Source organism: Corythoichthys intestinalis, chromosome 15 (genome assembly GCF_030265065.1).
Source record: "Corythoichthys intestinalis isolate RoL2023-P3 chromosome 15, ASM3026506v1, whole genome shotgun sequence".
NCBI classification, from domain to species: domain Eukaryota; kingdom Metazoa; phylum Chordata; class Actinopteri; order Syngnathiformes; family Syngnathidae; genus Corythoichthys; species Corythoichthys intestinalis.
In genome coordinates, this window is record NC_080409.1 from 49088710 (window position 1) to 49115964 (window position 27255).

The 27255-nt window shown below is 39.1% G+C and overlaps 1 protein-coding gene across 1 annotated transcript; it reads left to right on the forward strand.

Annotated features, from left to right (window-relative positions):
• The first annotated feature begins 1564 nt into the window (after positions 1–1564).
• Positions 1565–23542, forward strand: LOC130930608 (synapse differentiation-inducing gene protein 1-like). Its single transcript, XM_057858571.1, has 4 exons — positions 1565–1873; positions 5468–5936; positions 22643–22780; positions 23224–23542. Exons 2-4 carry the CDS (start codon positions 5520–5522, stop codon positions 23380–23382), a joined length of 714 nt encoding a protein of 237 aa, XP_057714554.1. The 5' UTR covers positions 1565–1873; positions 5468–5519; the 3' UTR covers positions 23383–23542.
• The last annotated feature ends 3713 nt before the right edge of the window (positions 23543–27255 follow it).

Here is a 27255-nt window from a genome sequence, read left to right on the forward strand (position 1 = left end):
CGGTGTACTTTTTACAAGTGTGCACTGATTTTTAAATGTGTACGCCGTACGTTCAAAATCTGTACGTTTTTCGTGCATTACGTTTTTCGCCGTTCGGATTTTGTCACCGTTTCGACAACGAGACAATTTGCTTTACTATGCGTTACTAAGTTGGTTGAATGACGTGAGAAAAGTCATAGAAACGGAGAAAGAAGAGCGGAGAAAAAGGAGGGAAGAGTGTTGTGACGCTGTTGCAAACGCGATGCTAGGCTAGGTGGCGCCAATATTTCCTGACTGTAGCCGACAGCCTTCAAGCTAGACCCACTTGATCCTACACTAGGTATTATATACATTTAGAACTAGATGTGAAATGACAGACTCGGCGGCGTTAGTAAACAACCGCCTTCTTAAAGCAGTAGACTTCTCAGAAAGGCTCTGTTGTAGTGAACCTTCCAAGTAACATTTGATCTAAAATACTCCTAAGTCGGCAACATTTTGACTTGAATCTATCTTTCAATGATAAAACAGTTTTAAAACTTTCACACCTCGAAAGTAGACAGAAGGGAAATAATGCAAAAAGCAATTTTAACGACTTCAGCAGTTGATTCACAAGATTAAATGACTTCCAAACATAGCAAAGGTTACCATGTTTTATTTTTGTTGATGTTGTTGTTGTTGTTGTTTTTGTTTTGTTTTAAAGAAAACATCAACACCAGTTACTTTACCAGGTAACTAATTATTTTTACAATCAGGTAACTGAGTTACTAACTCAATTACTTTTTGGGAGAAGTCATTTGTAACTGTAATTAATTACTTTTTAAAAATAAGATTAACAACACTGGTCAAAAAGATGAAGTCTGCAGAATGAAAAATGACGAAAGCGGAGATTACATTTTGCCAATTTGTTGCCGAACGCAATTTGCCTGCAACTATTGGTGATCACTTCTCAGAATTAGCAAAAGAAATGTTCACTGACTAAAAGATTGCACCGGTAAGTTAATTTTATCAATTGACCTTTTTAATTTATAATTGGACACACTGAAGAACTGCCTTCAAGTCAAACTGAATTGCGAGCTGAAGTGCAGCCATCAAGACATGATAGAAATTGCCAAAAGTGCTACATACAATTATAACAAAAGTCACTGTTAATTTTAGTAATCATGGTGTAGCTGAAGATATTGATTGTTCTTTGACTGGATCAGGTTATATGGGACAATATTACCGATAAATTCATATTATTTTAAAATTTGAGTTTTATTTTTGTTTTATAAAACGGTGTAATATTAGTCACCAATTTGTAAATGCATACATCACTATTTGTAAGATTGCCAACGGCCTCGGGTTGACAGGTATGCAAATGTTCTGAAAATATTTTATAAAGGTTGAAAAGTTACCTATAGTTGCTTTAAGTACATTTTAGAATCTCTACGTTTTTACTTCAGTAAAAGATTAGAATCAAAAACTTCTCTTTGTATCAGTCATTTTTCACTGAGGTACTCCATAAATAACCGCCTCCAAACCCCCCACCCATCCTTTTCCACTGAGCACTATATGCACGCACCGATGCGTAAAACCGCAACCAACTCATGATGCAACAGCAGGGGAGGATCGGTGGCCAAATCCGCGATCATCTCCAGTCGACAGGCGACATCTTCGCCAACCGGCAGTCTCCTCGAGTCACTTCCCCTTAAATCCCCTGACGGGGGTCCTCTGAGCCCCTCGCTCGCTCGGCGTGCATGCGTAAAATGGAGACGTGTGCGGGCGCGTCGCTCAGCCAGCGTCGGACAAACTTGCTTTCGCGAGTGAAAGCTGCGGCTTCCCCCGAAATGGTGATGTGAAGTCACAAGCGGAGGAAGGATGCTGAGCCAAGCCACGGAAGGACATTTAAGCCGAGGTGAGACACTTTCACACTTTGTGTTTGTTGCCATTTAACAGGCGCGATGTCATCGAGTTCTATTATTTTTCAATATAGGAGGTAAATAAACAAGTGAGAAGAGGAGAGAAAGCATGCAAAAATGAGGATCATGCACCCACACCTGAGAAGTGCACATCCTCACTTGTTTTGATAAATTATTTCTCCATGTGGATGTGGTTTTGTTGTCTAATGTGGTGTGTAATGGAAGTGTGTGTGTTATGTACGAGATAAGCAAGTCTGTCTCATGTGTGTGCTCACATTCACACACACATCTTTTTCCACATCATTCACGCTTGTCCAGGCGGAACATTTGTGTCTCGTCGTCGGGCCACATGCAGGATTGGGAAGCGAGCGTGCCATCACATAAAGACATGCAAAAAGTGTGAAAGGCATTCAATATGCATCCCATTCAATGTCGCTACTGCTTTTTCACCATAAATGAAGCTCTACCATTGGTGTATTTTCCCATTCCACAGGAAAGAATCCCCATTATGCTCATTTTATTGGCTCACGGCCATAACAACAATGCAAGCAATTTGCAACTCAATTCCAAAGTGTGATGCTGCTACTTAAGGGATTTATGACCTTACTTTACAGCTAAACCAGTGCTGTGTAGGCAGGGGTGTTTATTGACTCTTAGGGGGGCCCACAGGTACGATGGCTGAGGGAGGAACCTTCTCCAAAACAAAAGCCAATTAAAAGATAGACTCAAAGATGTTTTATATAATAACTGAATCAATTGAATTACAAACAAAATACTGCACTCACATTTTTTTTGTCTTGAGTTTGACAACAAGCCTGCTTGAATGTGGGCCCCTTCAACACAGGCCCCTGATCAACGTATACCATCACATGCGTTACACTCATCTGCATCAATACATAAATCAACTATGGAATCAAAATCAATTAAATGGAAAATGGACAGTCCTTATATAACATAAAAAACTTCTATCGTTTTTTTCCACAAATGCCATTTTATTGAAATGTTTTTTAAAATAAAATGTCTAAAATGTTTCAGCAACAAAATTGTCTGAACTGTCAAAATTGTTTTTTGTTTTTTTAAGCTGAAATGCAGCTCATTATGTTGAATGTTTACATTAGGGTTGTTCCGATCATGTTTTTTTGCCCCCGATCCGATCCCGATTGTGTTAGTTCGAGGATCAGCCGATCCCGATAATTCCCGATCCGATTGCTTTTTTATTTTTTTTTTTTGCTCCCGATTCAATTCCAATCATTCCCGATAATTTTTCCCGATCATATACATTTTGGCAATGCATTAAGAAAAAAATGAATAAAACTCGGACGAATATATACATTCAACATACAGTACATAAGTACTGTATTTGTTTATTATGACAATAAATCCTCAAGATGGCATTTACATTATTAACATTCTTTCTGTGAAAGGGATCCACGGATAGAAAGACTTGTGATTTTGTATATTGTGACTAAATATTGCCATCTAGTGTATTTGTTGAGCTTTCAGTAAATGATACTGTAGCCATGCCCAAATGCATGATGGGAAGTGGAACCATGACTGTGCGTAGTGCTACCAAGTGACATATCTTCTCTGCGTTGGGAAATAAGGCGTTAAGAAAAAGATCAATTGCTACCTTGCTTCCCCACATTGCTTCCCATGATATTTCTAATCATAGGGAGAGGGATTGTAAGGCTCTAGCCGATAAAAAAAAGGCTCCAAAGGCTGCCAAAATTCACTCTACTCATTTTACACTGCCTTTTATCTCGCTATATAGGTAAAACGGCGCTATTACAGATTGAGCGCGTGCGTGAGTGGGTCGTGCAACGCATGCATTAATTGCGTTAAATATTTTAACGTGATACATTTTTTAAAAAATTAATTACCGCCGTCATCGGGATAAATTTGATAACCCTACCTTAAGCCTAAACAAAAGACTCTGGATGAGTGTAACATATTATGTCTGTAACGTTAAATACAATTAGAAAACGATTTAATTAAAAAATATACATATATTAAAAAAAGGCATGGCCGATATTTTTTTGACGATTCCGATACTTTGAAAATGACGTGATCGGACCTGATCGATCGGCATCCCGATCGATCGGGACATCTCTAGTTCACATAACATCGTATTAACTCGATCCAGGGTTTTTGAACACTGACAGCATTTTTCTTTCTTTTTTTAACTCTTACATGCACAAAAAAGTATCTGAACTTTTGGACTTTCTCACATTTCTGCTCAAAATCACCATCAAATGCGATCTGATCTTTGTCAAAATCACATAGATGAAAAAACAGTGTCTGCTTTAACTAAAACCACCCAAACATTTATAGCTTTTCATATTTTAATGAGGATAGTATGCAAACAATGACAGAAGGGGGAAAAAATAAGTAAGTGAACCATCACATGTAATATTTTGTGGCCCTCTTTGGCAGCAATAACTTCAACCTGACGCTTCTTGTAGCTGCAGATCAGTCACGGCACATCGATTAGGACTAATCCTGACCCATTCTTCTTCACAAAACTGCAGCAGTTCAGTCAGATTCCCGGGATGTCGAACATGAATCGCTGTCTTGAGGTCATGCCACATCATCTCAATGGGGTTCAAGTCTGGACTTCAACTTGGCCACTCTCGAACGTGTATTTTGTCCTTCTGAAGCCAATCTGAAGTTGATTTACTTCTGTTTTGGATCATTGTTTTATTGCAGCATCCATCCTCTTTTTAGCTTCAACTGTCTGACAGACGGCCTCAGGTTTTCCTGCAAAACATCCTGATCAACTTTTGAATTCACTCTTCCATTAATGATTGCGAGTTGTCCAGGCCCTGAGGCAGCAAAACAGCTCCAAATCATGATGCTCTCTCCACTGTGCTTCACAGTGGGGATGAGGTGTTGATGTTCGTGAGATGTTTCATTTTTCCTCTACACATGACGTGTGTTACTCCCAAACCATTCAAATTGGTTTCATCAGTCCACAAAATATTTTGCCAAAACGTAACATTTTCACATTCTTAACTCGCTGGCTGCCACAAACTAATGTCCTATTCATTTTGACCTCTCAGTTCAAATGGAATAGATTTCTATCATTGTCAATGGCAGTGAAGGAGTTAAAGAGTGAGTTTGCAGTGTTTTTTTTATTCCAGTGGGAAAATAAACATTTCATATATATATATATATATATATATATATATATATATATATATATATATATATGGGAAACGCAGTCTTCCTTAAGGCAAAACACTTTTGTCCTCGTTGGCGTCCGGCGTCGCTAAAATCGATCAAAACTGAAAAGTTACATAGCATTGCTTTAAATATGTTTCACATTGTGAACGTGTGACAGAAACTGGCGCATATTGGTCCTATTCTGGTCTCGTCAGACATAAACTGGCATCCGTCTTATGATGTTTTAATCTCCCAAGACACGTTTTTTAGCTCGTTATCGTACTCGTCATCATCATAAAAAACAATTGTTCGTTGACTAAATATTTTTGTTATCGTCATCGTGGACAAAAGCAACATTGTTTGAATGGAAATTCATCTTTGTCAATGCTTCATTGTAATACGTAATATATGTTTGTTATACGTTTCAGCTTCCAGAACACTGAATTCCTCCTGGACAGTAACAGTGTAAGCAGAACCAACATGGAGAGCCTCAGTGAGCTCCAGAATCCTCTTCTGGACAAAAGCAGTAAGCACATTGTCCATGCTTACCACTATGACTACCCAAGTCAACAGCAGCACCAAGACAGCCTGGGGGACTGTGTCTACAGCGGGAGCCGTGACGAGCACAAGTCTCAACAGTTCCTGGACGCCACTTCGTTGCATTTGGCGGTGGAAGCCTTCTACAAGCCCGACTTTATCTCGTGCAAAGATGACGTCAGCCTGAATAGCAAAGACTCAAAAAGTGAGAGCTTTGAGACCACCTTCACCGAAAATAAGGACGCGGCGCAAGGAGGTGACCGTGCAGAGAACCAGCACGGTAGCACGCAAGGGGAGAAGGATGTGAAGATACAGACGGTCTCGTATGATGTGGAGGACGAACCAGTTCCTGAGTACGAGGTTAGTCGTAACAGAATTTGAATAGATTTGCAGCATGACACAAAACAGAAAATAATTGGTGTCTTTTCCGCAACGCTTGTCCTCGACCATGCTAATAAACAAACATGTCACAGAAAGTATATTCAGTAGAATTGAGATTTTTGTACATCCTATTTTCAAGATTCCACAATACAAGCGCTCCATCGGGCAACTTCGACGTCACGCATCTTGCAAAGTCAGAACTTCCAATCAGGGGCCCTGCAAGTCACTCACATAAGGGGGTGCTGAGGGTCTTATTTAGTTTTTCCCATCCAAAAACAGCCGTTTTAGTCTAAATTCGTCATGCGCACACTTTTTCGCCATACAAGCCATGCACAATGGTATGGGAGTCCGTTTGAAGTAAATCATACTTGCTTTCGCATGTAATATTATACTCTCACAAATGCACAGCTATACCGTTACACCTACACTACTATTCTCTCTCACACTTAGTAGTATAGTCTCTCACATACACTACTATACTCTGTCACTCACTGTAGTATACTCTCACACACACTAGTATCGTCTCTCACACACATTACTCTCTCAAATATAATAGTATAGTCTCTCACACATAGTAGTATAGTTTCTCACTCACACAAGTATAGTTCCTCACACACTCTAGTATAGTTTCTCACACACTCGTAGTCTTTCACTCACACTTGTATAGTCTGTCAAATACACTACTATACTGTCACTGACACTAGTATACTCTCACACACACTAGTATAGTCTCTCACACACTACTCTCTAACATGTAATAGTAAAGTCTCTCACACATAGCAGTATAGTTTCTCACTCGCACTAGTATAGTCTCTCACACATAGCAGTATAGTTTCTCACTCGCGCTAGTATAGTCTCTCACACAAACTAGTGTAGTTTCTCACACACTTGTATAATCTTTCACTCACACTAGTAGTCTCTCACACACACTACTATACTCTGACACTCATACTAGTATAGTCGCTCACACACACTACTATACTCTGTCACTCACACTAGTAGTCTCTCATGCACATTAGTATAGTCTCTCACACACACTACTCTCTCACATGTAATAGTAAAGTCTCACATTTGGTAATATAGTTTCTCACTCGCACTAGTATAGTCTCTCACACATAGCAGTATAGTTTCTCACTCGCACTAGTATACTCTCTCACACATAGCAGTATAGTTTCTCACTCGCACTAGTATAGTCTCTCACACACTAGTATAGTGTCTCACACACACTAATCTCACATGTAATAGTATAGTCTCTCACACATAGTAATATATTTTCACACTCATACTGGTATAGTCTCTCACACACACTAGTGTAGTTTCTCACACACTTGCATATTCTTTCACACAAGTATAGTCGCTCACTCACACTAGTATAGTCTCTCACACACACAATAGTCTCACACCCACTACTCTCATATGTAATAGTACAGTCTCACACACAGTAATATATTTTCACACTCACTAGTATAGTTTCTCACACACTCGTAGTCTTTCATTCACACTAGTATAGTCTCTCACACACACTACTATACTCTGTCACTCACACTAGTATAGTCTCTCACACACACAATATAGTCTCACACACACTACTCTCACATGTAATAGTATAGTCTCACACATAGTAACATATTTTCACACTCACTAGTATAGTTTCTCACACACTCGTATAGTTTTTCATTCACACTAGTATAGTCTCTCTCACACACTACTATACTCGCTCACACATTGTAGTGAAGGGAATAGGTACCGTTCTCGCACACACCATACAATTGTTTGCATTAGTCTAACACATTCATCTAACTATAGTTTAGGCAGACTTCACTCCGTGCCCTTGACACAGTAAAGTGAATCACCTTATTGGAGCTCATGAGGGGGAAAGGAAAAAAATGGTACAGTTTCTCGTAGACACCGTCTAACTGTTTGTATTACTCGAACACACGTAATATATTTAATCAGGGAATAGTATAATTTCTCATATTTACTGTAGGACTGAACTACTCTAAACACACCTAATATAAAATAAATAGCACACCAGAGTTTAATGAAAAGCAGAATAAGATATAAAACGCCATCTTATCATAGAAGCCCAACGTGTGCGTCACGAGCAAGATATTCTATTACACCTACAGTGTGTGTTGGAGTTTTGTATTGGAAATAAAAGCGGCCGTGTATTATAATGCAAAACTCCACAGCTACATGGCGCAATGACACACATACACATTTGAAAACTATAAGGTCCAATAAGCCTCAGCATAGACTTCACTGTCAGTTGACGGGACACGGGGCTCAGGGCCGATCAATAAGGGACCTATTTTCAAAAACTTCAAATTCAAATATTTTCAAAAATTTGCATTTTTCTATATACAATCACAACTTATTTAGGTTGAAATCCTCTATTGTGTAGAGGCCAACACGGCAGCCGTCACAAAACAAAGAGCTTTTTAAGTTGAAAATTCTTGTAAATAAATGCTTAAATCACGGAATTTCTATAGATATGAACGTTAAACAGTCTACACTCTTGGGTCGAAGCAAAAAAACGGGCAGTATCGTTCATTTTATGCAAAGCATTCATTAATGGTAATGGAAGTGTCATGTCACGATTAAGATGGTCTTAAGACAGTCTAATGGTGCCACTGTCAAATAAAGCGTTACCAAATACCCTAACTAGCAATTAATGAAACAATTGTATTAGTAACTGAAGAAATAATTAGCATAGAACATGAATTTGGATTGTGATTTTCATCTGTAGTGCTGCAATGCGTGCTAGGAGGCATAATGGATAACAACAGTGTTAACAGCAGGTGTCACCAGAGGATGACTGTCCTCTCCAAGGGTGCAGTGATGGCCAAATGAAGCTTTTTGAAGCAATGTAGCTTTGTAGACAATTGGTTCGAAGCTTCATGGTGGTCCATTTGGTCTTCTGACATCTTATGATGCTGCTGAAAAATATAGTGTTACCGGTTAATATCTTTTGGGGTAAATATCTTATAATACAGTGAGCACAGCTGCGGCTTATCTATCAACAAATGCCGTTTTCGTGTCAAATTTGGTGGGTGGCGGCTTATATTCAAGTGCACCTTACAGTTCGAAAATTACGGTACCAAAAATAGTCACCTGGCCAAAACTTTTCTTGAATGACATATCCATGAACCTTTAATCAAAACAACAAGAGCGAAGATGGGAGAGGTAGGAGATTGAGAGCCTCATCTGCATATTGAAATGTCTATCTCTATATATTAGGGGTGCGATGATACACACAAGTCACGGTTCAGTACGAACCTCAAGACGGGGGTCACGGTTCGGTTCAGTACAACAGGAAAAACCACAAGTCTTTTTTTCCTCAAAGCATTTCAAAGTTAATGTTTGTATTAGGTCTGCAGCTATCGATTATTTTAGTAGTCGATTAATCGATGAACTAGTTAGTTCGAATAATCGAGTAATCGGATAAGGAACATAAAAAATTAAAATAGCTGACCTGAGCCTCAAATTGTATAAAGAAATAAATGAATGAGGATATATGTACAACAAAAGAACAATTGTCTAACTTACATAGCAAAAGTCCGCTAGTTTAAATGCTATAAAATGCCAAGGTTTTTTTTTTTTTTTAATTTTTGTTTTTTACAATGCTCTTAACAAATAGTTAAAACACATATTCCCACAAAAATGGCTAAATATACCTTTAAATTAAGAATGCATTAAAAAAAAAATACATTAGCTCAAACAAAAACTTAGCTTATATTGGTCTTAACAGGGAGCAGCTGGATTCAGCCATGTGAAATGAGGCAGACTAGAGGACAGTGTATCCAACCAAATCAATGAAACTAAAGGCAAAAACTTTCAAAAATCAAACCATTACAATGCCACTTTATTAAATGAATACTTGAGGCAGGAAAATTTAATTTGAATATTTTTTTTTCTAATCGAATACTCGAGTTAATCGATTAATCGTTGCAGCACTAGTTTGTATACCGTTACACTGTTATCTAAGTAAAGTTTTTTTTTTATTCAAACAGTTAATATAAACATCTTTTGCGAAAGCTGTAATAGAATCTATAATGTGATAACGTGTAGAACATGAAAGGTAACACCAGTTACTTTGCTAACTAATTACTCTTACAGTCAGGTAACTGAGTTACTAACTCAATTACTTTTTAGGAGAAGGAATTTGTAACTGTAACTAATTTCTTTTCTAAAGTAAGTATAGAGTAAGAGCGCATTTACACACAAAGAATGTCTTTGCGCACACAAAGAAGAGCGCATTTTCTCCCACGAAGAAGTCGCGCAACCAATTGAGCCAGGGCAGGGAAATATTACAGTTTAGCTCGCTGTCTAACTACGATTTAGCTCCAACGTCTTGGCGAGGACACTACAATGACGTATAATATGTGTTTTTGGATAGTTATTTGGAGATTTAGGGGGTATTTAGGGGTACTTAAATTTGGGTTACGTCGCCAGTGTAGGAACGGAAATCGTTTGTAACCCGGGGGCTATCTGTATTTTCTTATCTTAACGGGCCGCCGTTTTGATCGAAACCTGAAATTCACCTGCAACCCTCATTAGGACCTAATGAATGCAGTTCTCTCCATGAAAACCAGAGCAATATATGACAGAAGAGGAAAAATGTCAAAGTTAAAAAATAATTATGTTATTTTTCCCCAATCATCAGGGATTAAACAAGAGCTGTGTGTTCATTTTAAAGGCTGAAAGATCAAAGGTAGAAGTGAAATGTCAGTTCCTAATGAGACAGTACACAGTACTTTTTATAAAGTCCGTTGTCTGCCTTGGTGCACAGGGATAGGAGAATGTGAGTTAGTTCATTAACAATAAGTTTTAAGGGGTCAGCCCATTTCTGTGCAGGCAGGCGGCCACAGGGATGTTATGTCATTTACATTTAACAACCTAAGAGACCAAGCAGAGCCATTCGCACTCATTTTGCATTCTCGTCCTACTCGGAAAGGTCATTTCACGGAAAGCCTTTCAAGTCTGCTGTGGACTCATAATTACCACGTGTGATCCTCTCCATCTGAGCTTTTGTTCTTGGGGATGACTAGCCTGCCCGTCAAAGAAAAGTCACGAAGGCAAAAGCAGCAAAGTCGTTTCAGATGTGCTCGAAATCTCATTTCACCGAGAGCCTCGCATTTTCCTCCGGCGCGCAGATGGAGATGTGGCAATGCTACGAGTAATGCGGCGTGTGCATTAAGAGTCCCTGGAGCAGGTGGCCGCTGGCTGAAGTTATTCCCTCTCAATTCAACCAAGTAAATTCACCAGACCGAGTATGCCTGAGTTCAAGTTGGCACCCCAGTTTCTGGTGTTGCCATTGACCTGTTTATCTTTAGCATGGATTAGCACCTAACATGCTATTAAGTCACCAGCGGAAAATTCATTAATACTGCGGCTAGCAAAACACGCACATTCACGAACATGTCTGTTTATTACAGATGGTGACAAAGAGCAATCCTCTGTGTTTAAGGGTCACTCGCTCATGCTCAAAACAAACAGATGGGCAAGGTCAGGGTTGTTATTTATTAGTTACTACTATGTAATTAACAATTGATTTAGCAAAACAAATGAAAATATGTTAAATGAATTGGTAGATGTGTCTACAGTGATCCCTCACTACTTCGCGCCTTAAACTTTGCGCCCTCAGTCCATCGTGGATTTTTTTTTCCAATTTTTTTTTTTTTTTTTAATAAATCAATACAGATTAGCTGTCCTGATCCGATCACGGAGTCTCCCTCTCCCTCCTGCTTCTTTTCTTGGTCAGGAAGTGCACTGGAGTTGCTTGTTAAAGTTAATGATGATTGACAGTTGGATCTTGCCAGAGATGCTTGGAAGCAAAAACTTCAAAGTGCCGAATTTAGCTTGTTAAACATTTGCTGTGGCAACTGTTCCCTGCAGTGCTGCTGGATTACAAATGTTGCTGTTCATACTACAATATTTGACATGCAATGATAAATTTTAATAACTTTACCCTGAAAACGTAGCCAACACTTTGATTGCACTGGTCATCAACGATTCTCAATTGTGCATATGTTGTTTTCTATTGGCATGCTAAGCAGGCACCATTGACGCGTGCTAGCTTAGCCACTCCAGGGCCCTGAAACTAACACTTAACTAACAAACTGCACGGAATTTGTTGAAATCAACTCCAACGACTAATTAAGATTAAAACTAATGTCAAAAAATTCGGAACTTTGCCAGAGATGCTTGGAAGCCGAAACTTCAAAGTGCCGAATTTAGCTTGTTAAACATTTGCTGTGGCAACTGTTCCCTGCAGAGCTGCTGGATTACAAATGTTGCTGTTCATACTACAATATTTGACATGCAATGATAAGTTTGAATAACTTTATCCTGAAAACATTGCCAACACGTTGATCACACTGGTCATCAACGATTCTCAATTGTGCATATGTTGTTTTCTTTGGGCATGCTAAGCAGGCAACATTGACGCGTGCTAGCTTAGCCACTCCAGTTCCCTGAAACTAACACATAACTAACAAACTGCATGGAATTTGTTGAAATCAGCTCCACCGACTAATTAAGATTAAATCTAACATAAAAAAATTCTGAACTTTGCCAGAGATGCTTGGAAGCCGAAACTTCAAAGTGCCTAATTTAGCTTGTTAAACATTTGCTGTGTCAACTGTTCCCTGCAATGCTGCTGGATTACAAATGTTGCTGTTCATACTACAATATTTAACATGCAATTGTAAGTTTTAATAACTTTATCCTGAAAACGTAGCCAACACTTTGACACTGGTTATCAGCCATTCTCAATTGTGCATATGTTGTTTTCTATTGGCATGCTAAGCAGGCACCATTGACGCGTGCTAGCTTAGCCACTCCAGTGCCCTGAAACTAACACTTAACTAACAAACGGCACGGAATTTGTTGAAATCAACTCCACCGACTAATTAAGATTAAATCTAATGTCAAAAAATTCTGAACTTTGCCAGAGATGCTTGGAAGCCGAAACTTCAAAGTGCCTAATTTAGCTTGTTAAACATTTGCTGTGGCAACTGTTCCCTGCAGAGCTGCTGGATTACAAATGTTGCTGTTCATACTATAATATTTGACATGCAATGGTAAGTTTTAATAACTTTATCCTGAAAACGTAGCCAACACTTTGATTGCACTGGTCATCAATGGATCTCAATTGTGCATATGTTGTTTTCTATTGGCATGCTAAGCAGGCACCATTGACGCGTGCTAGCTTAGCCACTCCAGGGCCTTGAAACTAACACATAACTAACAAACTGCATGGAATTTGTTGAAATCAACTCCACCAACTAATTAAGATTAAATCTAATGTCAAAAAATTCTGAACTTTGCCTTTAAGGCTGTCAATCACTTAAACTTTAATTGGTTTAATCCCACGTGAATTTTGATGAATCACGATTAATCTCAATCACACATTAACATAACATCAAACGTACATTGGTCATGGTTTGAGTTTGGTTCTGTGCCCGAGTGTGTCTTGTCCATGTGATTACCCATTGATTTCACCTGTTGTGACCTGCTCCTTGTGTGTTGACCAATCCGCTCCCTCTTGTGTCACGCACCTGTGCCTCATTGTCTCGTTACCCCATGTCTATATCTAAGATCCCATGTGCTGTCTGTTCTTGTTGAGTCATTGTCGATGTCAGTGTCCAAGCCCTTGTTTTCCTGTTCTTTTGCCAAGTGAGTTTTGATGACCTGTTTTTGTTTGATCCCCTTGCCTTTTTTTGTACTTTGTTTTTTTAACTTTTGGTTATTGAAGCATTTTTGAGTTCCCCGACACCCTGTCTTAATTCCCTGCTTTTGGGTCCACCTTGCCCCCCACACCATGACAGTAAATTAAAAAAGCCCCAAATATATAATTGTCAATAATTATAATATATTTTACTTGAAAATTCTTGTAAATAAACGCTAAAATCGATTAATTTCTATAGATACGAACGTGAAACAGCCTAGACTCTTGGTTAAAAGCAAAAAACGGGAAGTTATCGTTCATTTTACGTAAATATCTCAAACAAAAGTTACGGTATTGTGTAATCCAATATGGCGGCCGTCATGAAACAAAGCTTTTTAAGGTGTAAATTCTTGTAAATAAATGCTTAATAAATCAATTTTAAATCAATCAATCAATTTCTATGGGCATGAACGTAAAACAGTCTGGACTCTTGGTTAAAAGCAAAAATGGGCAGTTATCGTTGATTTTACGTAAATATCTTGAGCAAAAGTTAAGGTACTGTGTAATCCAATATAGCGGCCGTCACGAAACAGAGCTTTTTAAGTTGACAATTCTTGTAAATAAATGCTTAAATTACTGAATTTCTATAGATATAAACGTACAACAGTCTAGATTCTTTGTTCAAATAAAAAAACGGACAGTTATTGTTCATTTACGTAAATTATTCAAGTCAATATTCGATATTTCCGGGTTTTTTTCACAATGTTTCAAAGTGCATGCATGGTGCTATTTAATATAATAATTACCTTGAATCGTCGACCAAATCACTCTTGAGACACTCCTGACTGCTTGTATGCGGCACCCCCTGGGGACCGGGGGGGTGGCATGATCTATGATCTATATTTATTCCATATTTATTATTATTTATTATCTATATTTATTAGGGGAGTGACGATACACACAAGTCACAGTTCAGTACCTACCTCGGGACGGGGGTCACGGTTCGGTTCAGTACAACAGGAAAAACAAAAAGGCTTTTTTTCCTCACAGCATTTGAAAGTTGTTGTAGTTGTTGTAATGTTTTTATACCGTTACACTGTTATCGAAGTGAAGTTTTTTTATTCAATCAATTAATGTAAAAATCTTTTATGTGAAAGAAAGAAGTGCGCATTTGCTCCCACGAAGAAATCGCGCAACCGAGTGAGCGAGAGCAGGGAAAGATTACAGTTTAGCTCGCTGTCTAACTACGATTTAGGTCCAACGTCTTGGCGAGGACACTACAATGACGTATAATACATGTTTTTGGATAGTTATTTTGAGATTTAGGGGGTGTTTAGGGGTTCTTAAATTTGGGTTACGTCGCCAGCGTAACTGTTCTTTTGCCAAGTGAGTTTTGATGACCTGTTTTTGTTTGATCCCCTTGCCTTTTTTTGTACTTTGTTTTTGAACTTTTGGTTATTGAAGCATTTTTGAGTTCCCCGACACCCTGTCTTAATTCCCTGCTTTTGGGTCCACCTTGCCCCCCACACCATGACAGTAAATTAAAAAATCCCCAAATATATAATTGTCAATAATTATAATATAATTTTACTTGAATTAATATAGTTTTTGCTGAAAACCTAACTTGGTAAAAGTCAAATAAAAAGTATTTTAATCGTACAAAAGCACTCGTTGGCTAGATCTCTAATTAATTTTAAACTCGCCACTGACACCTTGTGGTGTATTTCAATCACTACCTTACGTAGTTAAAGACACTGTGGATGAACGGCAGGGAGCCCATGCGACGTCCCGCTCGGCAACAATGGCGAGCTATTAGTATATTTTTTTGATTGAAAATTTTACAAATTTTATTAAAACGAAAACATTAAGAGGGGTTTTAATATAAAATTTGTATAACTTGTACTAACATTTATCTTTTAAGAACTACAAGTCTTTCTATCCATGGATCGCTTTAACAGAATGTTAATAATGTTAATGCCATCTTGTTGATTTATTGTTATGATAAACAAAAACAGTACGTATGTACCGTATGTTTAATGTACGCGTATATATCTATCTTGTGCCTTATCTTTCCGATACAACAAAAATTTACAGAAAAATATGGCATATTTTATAGATGGTTTGAATTGCGATTAATTAATTTTCAAGCTGTAATTAACTCGATTAAAAATTTTAATCGTTTGACAGCCCTAGTTTTGATATAAAATTACTATAACTTGTACTCATATTTATCTTTTAAGAACTACAAGTCTTTCTATCCGTGGATCCCTTTAACAGAAAGAATGTTAATAATGTTAATGCCATCTTGTGGATTTATTGTTATAATAAACAAATACTGTCCTAATGTACAGTATGTTGAATGTATATATCCGTCTTGTGTCTTTATCTTTCCATTCCAACAATAATTTACAGAAAAATACGGCATATTTTAGAGATGGTTTGAATTGCGATTAATTACGATTAATTAATTTTTAAGCTGTGATTAACTTGATTAAAAATTTTAATCGTTTGACAGCCCAATAGCTCAGCTTTGTCACGATATGTGAAATTTATAAAGCTTTTGTGACACAATGTGCCACAAATATTGCTGTGACACGACACTTTAACTTTGGCAGAGTTCTAAACTACTAAGGGGCATTTTAGGTAAAATCGAGCAGACTCGTATCGCCTTTGACTGTGTTTGCTAAGGACAACACGTGTCTTGACAAGACAACCGTCGTGTTGGCAAACAAACAAGCACAACGGGAGTCTGTCTCCAGTCTCTGTCAGTGGCCTCGAATGCACCAGTCAGTCAGAGTCCTTATCCGGTGCGACTCATGAGATAAAGGTAGATTAGGGCCACTGTTCGCCCTTTGCTTTATTCATGTGGTGTCAAATCATGGAGTGGTTATGAGCGGTCGCTGTGGTGATGGATCACAGCCGCCTGTCCAGGTGCAGCATGTTCATAAAGCAGATAACAGGGAGCCTCGTAATCTTGTCTTGGCACAGGGACAGCTGTTGGGAAATAAGTCTGGATGATTTAAAGCTGCGTGTCAGTGTCTAAATAAATAAGACTCATAGTCACAATGGAGCTTTTTTATTGTGTAGGGGAATAGAAGGTGACATATGCTAGTCAATTCTAGCATTGTGCATAGTATTTACTTGCTTTCGAACTAAGATAACACACACAAGCGCAGGAGGAATATGTTAACGCCATTTTGCCAGGATGGGCTGTCATTGCTCATTCTCTGCTGACAGTTCCAGGTAAAATAAGTGGACATCTATCGTTGTTGATGGCAGGCAACAACTTGCTAACGTGGCAGCAGCAGCGACTAACTTGACCATTATTAAAGTTTACATCATTTGACAACATATTGATATGGTGATATATCGTCATATTTTGCATTCCAGGAGATTATCCATTTGCTCCCTCCAAGAATCGATATAGTGATCCCTCGTTTTTTGCTGTTAATGGGGAACAGAACCCGCCACGATAAGTGAAAAACCGCGAAGTAGTAGTAGTTGTATTCAATGTATTTATTTACATTTAACATTGGAAAGAGTTACATATAAGGCCTGTTTTTTTCACTTTTTTCCCCAAATGTATAATTACAAAACGTTTCGGTGTGTATGTATTAGGGCTGTCAAACGATTAAAATTTTTAATCGAGTTAATCACAGCTTAAAAATTAATTAATCGTAATTAATCGCATTTCAAACCATCTCTAAAATATGCCATATTTTTCTTTTAAACAATAAATGTGTATTTAACTGCATGAAATAAGTATTTGATACATTAACAACTAGTAATTATTTCGGCTCTTACTTCTTTTTTAAGAACTTCTCCTGTTCTCCACTCATTACCGGAAGTAACTGCACCTGTTTAAACATGTTACCTGTATAAAAGACACCTGTTCACATGCTCAAACAAACAAACTCCAACCTCTCCACAATGGCCAAGACCAAAAAGCTGTGTAAGGACATCAGGGATAAAATAGTAGACCTGCACAAGGCTGGGATGGGCTACAGGAAAATAAGCAAGCAGCTTGGTGAGAAGGTAAGAACTGTTGGAGCGATTATTAGAAAATGGAAGAAGTTCAAGTTGACGGTCAATCTGCCATCACTGATCATGAGGAAGGTGAGGGATCAGCCCAGAACTACACGGCAGGACCTGGTCAATGACCTGAAGAGAGCTGGAACCACAGTCTCGAAGAAAACCATCGGAAACACATTACGCCGTCATGGATTAAAATCCTACAGCGCACGCAAGGTCCCGCTGCTGAAGCCAGTGCCTGTCCAGACACGTCTGAAGTTTGCCACTGACCATCTGGATGATCCAGAGGAGCAATGGGAGAAGGTCATGTGGTTGGATGAGACCAAAATTGAACTTTTTGGTCAAACTCAGCTCGTCGTGTTTGGAGGAAAAAGAAGGATGAGTACAATCCCAAGAACACCATCCCAACCATGAAACATGGAGGAGGAAACATCATTTTTGGGGGGGATGCTTCTCTGCCAAGGGTAACGGACGATTACACCAGGGGTCCCCAACAACCGGGCCGCGGACCGGTACCGGTCCGTGGCGCATTTGGTACCGGGGCGCGCAGAAATAATAAATAATTAACGACCGCATTCTGGCCAATTGACTTTGGCCTGTGCCGCTTAACACACCAATATCCCTGTCTACTCTAGATATACAACTACAGGATAGGAGGTCGTCATAGAAATGCATTGATTGGGCTGTTAGCACTAAATCTCGTTTTGTATATCTATGCGCGCTTGGACTCGATAATAACGTATGACGTGGGTCGTCGCCAATCACATTTCTTCCCGGAAATAATTAGCCCCCACACTAGAATGATTGAATAACAGACGTCTTAGGACAGACTTTTTACGGGGAAAAGGGAACCTGACAAGCCAGAAGATGTGCCTACGACCTTGAAGAAAAAACAAAATTTATGCTACTTCCCAATCACTAAAGACCCACGAACTGCGAAGGAGCGAATTCGTGACCCGTATGTGAATAAACTGAGTGATTCGAGCATGTCTGTGGAACAGGAATATCAGCTTGTAGAGATCGCAAATCACGGCGACTTAAACGTACATTTGAGACAACAACTCCACCGAAGTTCTGGATTAAAGTCATTTCAGAATATCCTGACATCGCTAGGAGCGCGCTGAAAACTGCTACAATTTCCAACATCGTGTATTTGTGATGCTAGCTTCTCTCATCTTCTCTCCCATCTCGGGACCATCTCGTCTCAACGAAACAAACTCAGGCCTCCCACCAATTCAGCGGGTGAGTTGTATTTTTTCCCTGCACTTAACACAACGAGGCTAAAAACAAATGCTATTTTATATTTGCTGTATTTTTCTGCCGCACATTGCCGGTGTTCTGACAAAGTTGGCATGCGCGTAATGCAGCGATTCCAAAGTCCACACTACAAACTTTCTTTAAAGAAAGGAATATTAACTTACGTTTGCCATGTTAGGTGCACACAACAACTGCACGTAGCCCTCTCACTTAACGACTTCGCCGTGTCGTTAAGCATTAATTCACGCCACTTCCGTGTTGCACATGTTTATTATGTAAATAGTTTTTTAGCACCATTGGATAACATTGAGAGTCCAACTGAATATAAAAGAGTGTTTTTTTTCACCGCCACAAAAGCTTTGGGAGCAAAATTTTATAAGGGTGCAAAATTTGACAGGACACTGGTCCGTGAAAAAAAGACCCATATCACACCGCTCCGTGGTGCAAAAAAGGTTGGGGACCACTGGACTACACCGTATTGAGGGGAGGATGGATGGGGCTATGTATCGCCAGATCTTGGCTGACAACCTCCTTCCTTCAGTGAGAGCCCTGAAGATGGGTCGTGGCTGGGTCTTCCAGCATGACAACGAACCAAAGCACACAGTGAGAGTGGCTCCGTAAGAAGCAGCTTAAGGTCTTGGAGTGGCCTAGCCAGTCACCAGATCTGAACCCGATAGAAAATCTATGGAGGGAGCTGAACGTCCGTGTTGCCCGGCAGCAGCCCCGAAACCTGAAGGCTCTGGAGAAGATCTGCATGGAGGAGTGGGCCAAAATCCCTGCTGCAGTGTGTGCAAACCTTGTCAAGGACTACAGGAAACGTTTGGTATCTGTAATAGCAAACAAAGGTTTCTGAACCAAATATTAAGTTCGATTTTTGTGATGTATCAAATACTTATTTCATGCAATTAAATGCAAATGTATTATTTAAAAATCATACGTGATTTTCTGTTTTTTTGTATAAGAGTCCGTCCCTCACAGTTGAAGAGAACTTATGATACAAATTACAGACCTCTACATGCTTTTCAAGTGGGAAAACCAGCAAAATCGGCAGTGTATCAAATACTTGTTCTCCCCACTGTATGTGTGAAAGGGGCTATAGTTATATCGAAGAATATCATGGATTAATTTCCTGATTGGTATAATATCGATACATGTTGTAACCCAATATTGAGTTAATTATCGTGATCCTTGTATCGTAAATCATTTTGTATCTTAAGGTACTTGGTGGTTCTCACCCCTATTTGATACACCTCTCACAGTGAATCATTAGGACTGTACAGTATCCACTATATTTTGCTCCCACCTTGACTGATGGCTGCAGGCAGTGGAACTAATGAAAACTGCTGTCTGCTTTCTCTCAGTGCAATCCTCAACAGTGTATGGGTGTACCAGACAGCTGAGCGAAGCAAAGGCAGCGGCCCCCTCAAAAGGTCACCCCAGAATTCACGTCTCCTTCCTCATTTCGCTTGCCTCGCTCCGATCGATGTCTGTCCGTCATTAATTAGCCCACTCCCTCTTTTTGAGTCTTTGGGCGTAGAGTCGTGTGTTGCAACCGAGGGGGTGTCTGAAGATGGGGGAGCGAGCGGAGCACGGCGAAGAAGCAATTTAGCACATAAATGGCACCGTCCTCCGGCAGTGTCCCTGTCACCTCGCAATGACGGAACAATCCGTTAATCCCGCTTATCTGTCGGCCTGCTCGCGGCTGCTTGACAGAGGCTCCAAATCCACTCTGGTGGGCTAAGCACTTCCTGTGTTGGCGGTCCAGGAAAAGGGAGAGAATACTGTCATCTTAAGTGTCTGTCAGCGAATGCCACACCATATTGTTTTCGTATCATAACAGCTATTATTTGGTGTGGGTGTGTAATTATATTGATTGAGATTGGATGTTGTCTACTATGTTTGAATCCGCCCACGTGACAAAACATGCACATTAGGCTTACTGAAGTCTAAATCAGAGGTCAGAAACCCTATGATGCGGCATTATTTTCATAATGAATATTTTTTTATTTTAAAAAAAAAAAAATTCTGTCTGCGAGATTTTACAATGAACTTTAACTTCTCCTTAGTAGGCAGATCTGGTTAGGATCACTGTTTTCTACATTGGGGAATTCACCAACCAGTGTTGTTTTCGTCAGCGATGAGAATAACGAAAATATTTCATCAACGAACAATTTTTTGACATGACATGGGAAGGAAAAGAGTCGATTTTTCCTTGTTACAGGTTGTTTTATTCTTTTAACGAACAGGAGATGATGACACAGAACTCGGGAATAACAAAAAACAAAGAATTTACACCGAAAGACAAACAAATACAGACGAGACATCTTGGTACCATTAGACCAGTGCTTCTCAATTATTTTCTGTTACGCCCCCCCAAGGAAGACGTAAATGTTTCGCGCCCCCCCCAAACTCTCTGCCGCCACTGTAAATAGTATCATTTGTCTATAAAATTACTATTATAAATACGCATCTGCCTAACATTGTGTCCTTTTTTTTTTCTAATAAAGAAAAAAAGTAACATAGATCAACTTATTATAAAGTATTACTTTATTACCATTGTTTTGTTTGTAACAGAGAAGACTTGACACGCATCAATTTGCCTGAATTTAAAAAAAAGTCACATCTAAACTGTAAAATATACACTCAAGGTACATTTTGACCATTTGATACAGAAAAATAAAATGTAATAAAATCAATAAATAATAACAAATTAAAATTGATTAGAAACATTCACTCATGAGGACAATATGCCAAAAAATTTGATCGAAAAAACAAAACTGAATAAAAGAAAAAAAAGAGTGTCCTTGGACAGAAGGACAGTTTTTATTTTTGCTGCTCACAGTATTAACCTCCTTTGCAATGGTGTGGAGTTATTTTGCAATGAGCATGCTAACAATGCTCACTGGTTTACTGATACAACACCGACAAAGCAGGACGATTGTTGGCAATATTCGGCACGTTTTCACTGAAAAACAATCAAGCGGCTTATCAATGAGATTGGGGTCTAATGTCTTTAATGTGGCGTCTTAATTGATTTGGCTTCTGGCTGTCCGATATAATTATTTTAGACACAGTAAACAGTGGTCTTTCCTCATCATCCACTGTATTAAAAGTCAAAGCTAAAAGGCAAACAGCACGAAAAAAAGCGCATTCTCGGCGGCCGAGGTAGAACCGTAGGTGAGGGCGGTCGTCGTGACGATCCCAAGCCGAAAATGGCACTTCTCGGGCGGCGAGAACCGGACAAGGCAGTGGGTCGCTGTGTGAGTGAGTCCGGTCGGAAAACGGATTTCGAAAACGGCGGCGGCACACTGCTCTTCATATCTGTTTTCTGTGGGAAGATGGGGAGATTAAAACATAACGAGATGGATGCCAGTTGTCGTCTGACAAGATAAGAATGAGATGAAAATTCGCAAGTTTGTCATAAGTTCACAATGTGTGACATTTTCTTATTGTATGTGTAGTTAGCACGCATCCTAGCAATGTTTGGTCATGTCACTCATGTGAAATACTGCGCCCCCCCCCCCCCCCCCCCCCACACACACACACACACGTCCAGGCTCCTTTTATGAAACACCACAGGTGCTGCTTGGTAAGTTAAGTAAAGTTAAGTAAACTAGTCAGTTTTAAGTGTAAATCTATTGGAAATTAGATCCTTCGATCCATTGTATATGATATAATGGGAATGTACACATGAATCATACATGTTTCTTGTTTCTTATGGCAGAGCGACAGTTCCAGTGAGAGCGAGAGTGAGGACAACTTCCTGGTACTTCCTCCTCGGGACTACCTAGGCCTGACCATCTTCTCCATGCTCTGCTGCTTCTGGCCTTTGGGCATTGTTGCCTTCTGCTACTCTCACAAGGTATAAAGATGACCTCCGCCATGTCGCGATAGCTTTTAGGGTCAGCTTACAGACCTATAAACCTTCCTCCCGTTCCGTGTGATTGGTTACATTACACTGAACGGCTAATGTGAGATGAATAATGAGTAGTTGCGCTCATTAGTCTCAACTTTTCAAAGCACGCTGAGTGTTTTCTCTCCGTATAACCAGCGAAGTGACGTTTACAATGGAAGGCATATTTTTTTTCCCGGAGCTCACAAAAACACCCAAACAAGCCATTCGTCACTGTCAGAGCCATGACCTAATTGCCATGGCAACAAATGGCGAATAGCGAGAGCCAGAGAGAGAGATTTCTTGTTTTCTCACTGCTAACTGCGGCCCGAAACACCTACTCATGCACTCGTTGTGAATGATGACTAACTCATTTCACTGTTTTTTTTTTTGTTTTGTTTTTTTTCTGTCAGACCGGCAAGGCCGTCGCTAAGGGAGACTTCTCCAGAGCGGGAATGAGTTCCAGGAGAGCCCTTTTCCTGGCTGCGCTTTCCATTACCGTTGGTACAGGCATGTATGTGGGGGTGGTGGTGGCCCTCATTGCTTACCTGTCCAAACCTGGACATGTATAGCGGTGACGATAAATGGTAGGCGGAGGACGGACTTCATCTCTCCTGCTAGCTGATTCTGTGTCAAAGAATGATAACAGAAAAGAAAGGAAAATAACTTATTTTCAGATTGTTTTGGTATCAGATCTTCCTGAAAGAATGACAAAATACATAACCCTTACCTTCTTGAACAGTGGAGGTACAGTGGAATGAAAAAGTATCTGAACCTTTTGGAATTTCTCACATTTCTGCATAAAATCACCATCAAATGTGATCTGATCTTTGTCAAAATCACACAGATGAAAAAACTGTCTGCTTTAACTAAAACCAACTAAACATTTATAGGTTTTCATATTTTAATGAGGATAGTATGCAAACAATGACAGAAGGAGGGAAAATAAGTAAGTGAACCATCACATTTAATATTTTGGCAACAATAACTTCAACCAGATGCTTCCTGTAGCTGCAGATAAGTCTGGAACATCAATCAGGACTAATCTTGGCCCATTCTACTCTACAAAACTGCTGTAGTTCAGTCAGATTCCTGAGATGTCTGGCATGAATCACTGCCTTTAGGTCATGCCACAGCATCTCAATGGGGTTCAAGTCTGGACTTTGACTTGGCCACTCCAGAACGTGTATTTTGTTCTTCTGAAACCAATCTGAAGTTTATTTACTTCTGTGTTTTGGATCATTGTTTTGTTGCAGCATCCATCCTCTTTTTAGCTTCAGCTGTCTGATGGACGGCCTCAGGTTTTCCTGCAAAACATCCTGATAAACTTTTGAATTCATTCTTCCATTAATGATTGCAAGTTGTCCAGGCCCTGAGTTAGCAAAACAGCCCCAAATCATGATCCTCCCTCTACCATGCTTCACGGTGGGGATGAGGTGTTGATGTTGGTGAGCTATTCCATTTTTCCTCCACACATGACGTTGTGTGTTACTCCCAAACAATTCAACTTTGGTTTCATCAGTCCACAATTTTTGCCAAAACGTCTGTGGAGTGTCCAAGTGCCTTTTTGCGAACATTAGATGAGCAACAATGCATTTTTTAGACAGCAGTGGCTTCCTCCGTGGAGTCCTCCCATCAACACCATTCTTGGCCATAGTTTTACGTATACTTGATGTTTGCACAGAGATATTGGACTGTGCCAGTGATTTCTGTAAGTCTTTTGAAGACACTCTAGGGTTCTTTTTTCCTCTCTGAGTATTCTGCGCTGAACTCTTGGCGTCATCTTTGGTGGACGGCCACTCCTGGGGCGAGAAGCAACAGTGCCAAACTCTCTCTATTTGTAGACAACTTCTCTGACTGTCGATTGCTGAACATCCAGACTTTTAGAGATGGTTTTGTATCCTTTGACAGCTTTATACAAATCAACACTCCTTGATCGCAGGTCTTCAGACAGCTCTTTTGACCGAGTCATGATGCACATCAGACATTGCTTCTCTTCAAGGCATTCCTTACCAGGAGTGTGTTTTATAGTGTGCAGGGCAGCTCTAAACCACTCATCAGTGATTGGGCACACACCTGACTTAAAATGTTTGGTAAAAATTGGTTTGAATTGCTCGTTAAGTCTCCTTAGGCAGAGGGTTCACTTACTGATTTCCTCCCTTTTGTCATTGTTTGTATGCTATTCTCATTAAAATATGAAAAGCTATAAATTTTTGGTTTTAGTTAAAGCAGACACTGTTTTTACATCTGTGTGATTTTGACAAAGATCAATCACATGTGATGGTGATTTTATGCAGAAATGTGAGAAATTCCAAAAGGTTGAAATACTTTTTAATACCACTGTAAAAACTCAAAGACATGCAAATATCAGAGGATGATATGGGGGTGCCACAGCACAGATACATGTTGTCCAGACTAAATTAAGCACCCCGTTTAGATTGTCATTGTGTAGACAAAGCTGCTGAGCAGTGGTCACTAGGGATATTTGTGTTTACTCTGTACTGTAAACTGAATTCAATAAACAGTTTTTGCATGAATAATGAAACATTTCTGCTACCGTATGATGTCCTTCATCTTCACCTCTCGTAGGTGGTAATACAGTAATGTTTATGCAATTGAAAAAAGTCTCATTATAGGTAAGTCAAACTACTTAAGAAACTGTATTGAATTTTAAGTCATATACAGGTTCTCCCTGGGTTACGACGTACTGAATTTACCCGATTTCGACTTTACGACGCTGGAGTCTCGTCCGTCATTTTGTCTCCAGTCTTTTTTTTTTTTAAAGTCACATAAACAGTACCTTATTGGACCTCACAGTACCCTTTTTTTTACTTAACTTTATTAATGTGACATTTTCTGTCCTCACTAAACGGGAAATTGTTGATCTTGACAAGCAGCAAACAAGGCAATTGTGCTTTTTGAAGCTTTTTACTTCCTTTACTTTTGACAATTTGTAAAGCTGTAACACACATATGTACACTTACTTTCAAAACGACACACATTTTAACAATAAAACCCTTGACACAAAACAATTGGTGTTCAAACGTCCATCTAGTTTGATCAACATGTAAATCTAGTAGATTAAATTAGCCTAATTTGCCTAACAAAAGTCCGCTATTTTTAAATGGTATGAATGCTAATGTATTTACAATTCACATAGCAAATCGCCAGTGTTGTCAGTAACGCATTATTGTACCGTTTTGGCCCGAATATAAGACGGCCCTGATTATAAGACAACCCCCTCTTTTTCAGGACTCAAGTTTGAAAAAAGACTTTTTGAACACCAAATTAATTCGTATACAGAAAATAATTACAGTACATCTGAAACAAATGATTATAAGAATATATTCGAGAGAAAAAGCATGTTATTTTGCCTCATTCAAATCTTAATATCTGAACATTTAAATATGTAAACTAGAGATGTCCCGATCGATCGGATGCCGATCGGATGCCGATCGATCGGGTCCGATCACGTCATTTTCAAAGTATCGGAATCGGCAAAAAAATATCGGACATACCTTTTTTTAATATATACAGTATATATTTTTTTAATTAAATCGTTTTCTAATTGTATTTAACGTTACAGACATAATATGTTACACTCATCCAGAGTCTTTAGTTTAGGCTTAAGGTAGGGTTATCAAATTTATCCCGATAACGGCGGTAATTAATTGTTTTTAAAATGTATCACGATAAAATATTTAATGCAATTAATGAATGCGCTGCACGACAAACTCACGCATTGTCGCGTTCAATCTATAATGGCACCGTTTTACCTATATAGAGAGCTAAAAGGCAGCGTTAAATGAGTAGAGTGAATTTTGGCAGCCTTTGGAGCCTTTTTTTAATTGGTTAAAGCCTTACATTCCCTCTCCCTATGATTAGAAACATCGTGGGAAGCAATGTGGGGAAGAAAGGTAGTAATTGATCTTTTTCTTAACACCCTATGTTATTTCCCAACGCAGAGAAGATATATCAATTGGTAGCACTACGCACAGTCATGGTTGCACTTCCCATCATGCATTTGGACATGGCTACAGTATCATTTACTGAAAGCTCAACAAATACACTAGATGGCAATATTTAGTCACAATATACAAAGTCACATTTATCCTTTAAGAATTACAAGTCTTTCTATCCGCGGATCCCTCTCACAGAAAGAATGTTAATAATGTAAATGCCATCTTGAGGATTTATTGTCATAATAAACAAATACAGTACTTATGTACTGTATGTTGAATGTATATATTCGTCAGAGTTTTATTCATTTTTTTCTTAATGCATTGCCAAAATGTATATGATCGGGAAAAATTATTGGGAATGATTGGAATTGAATCGGGAGCAAAAAAAAAAAAAAAAAAAGCAATCGGATTGGGAAATATTGGGAATGGCAGATACTCAAACTAAAACGATCGGATCGGGAGCAAAAAAACATGATCGCAACA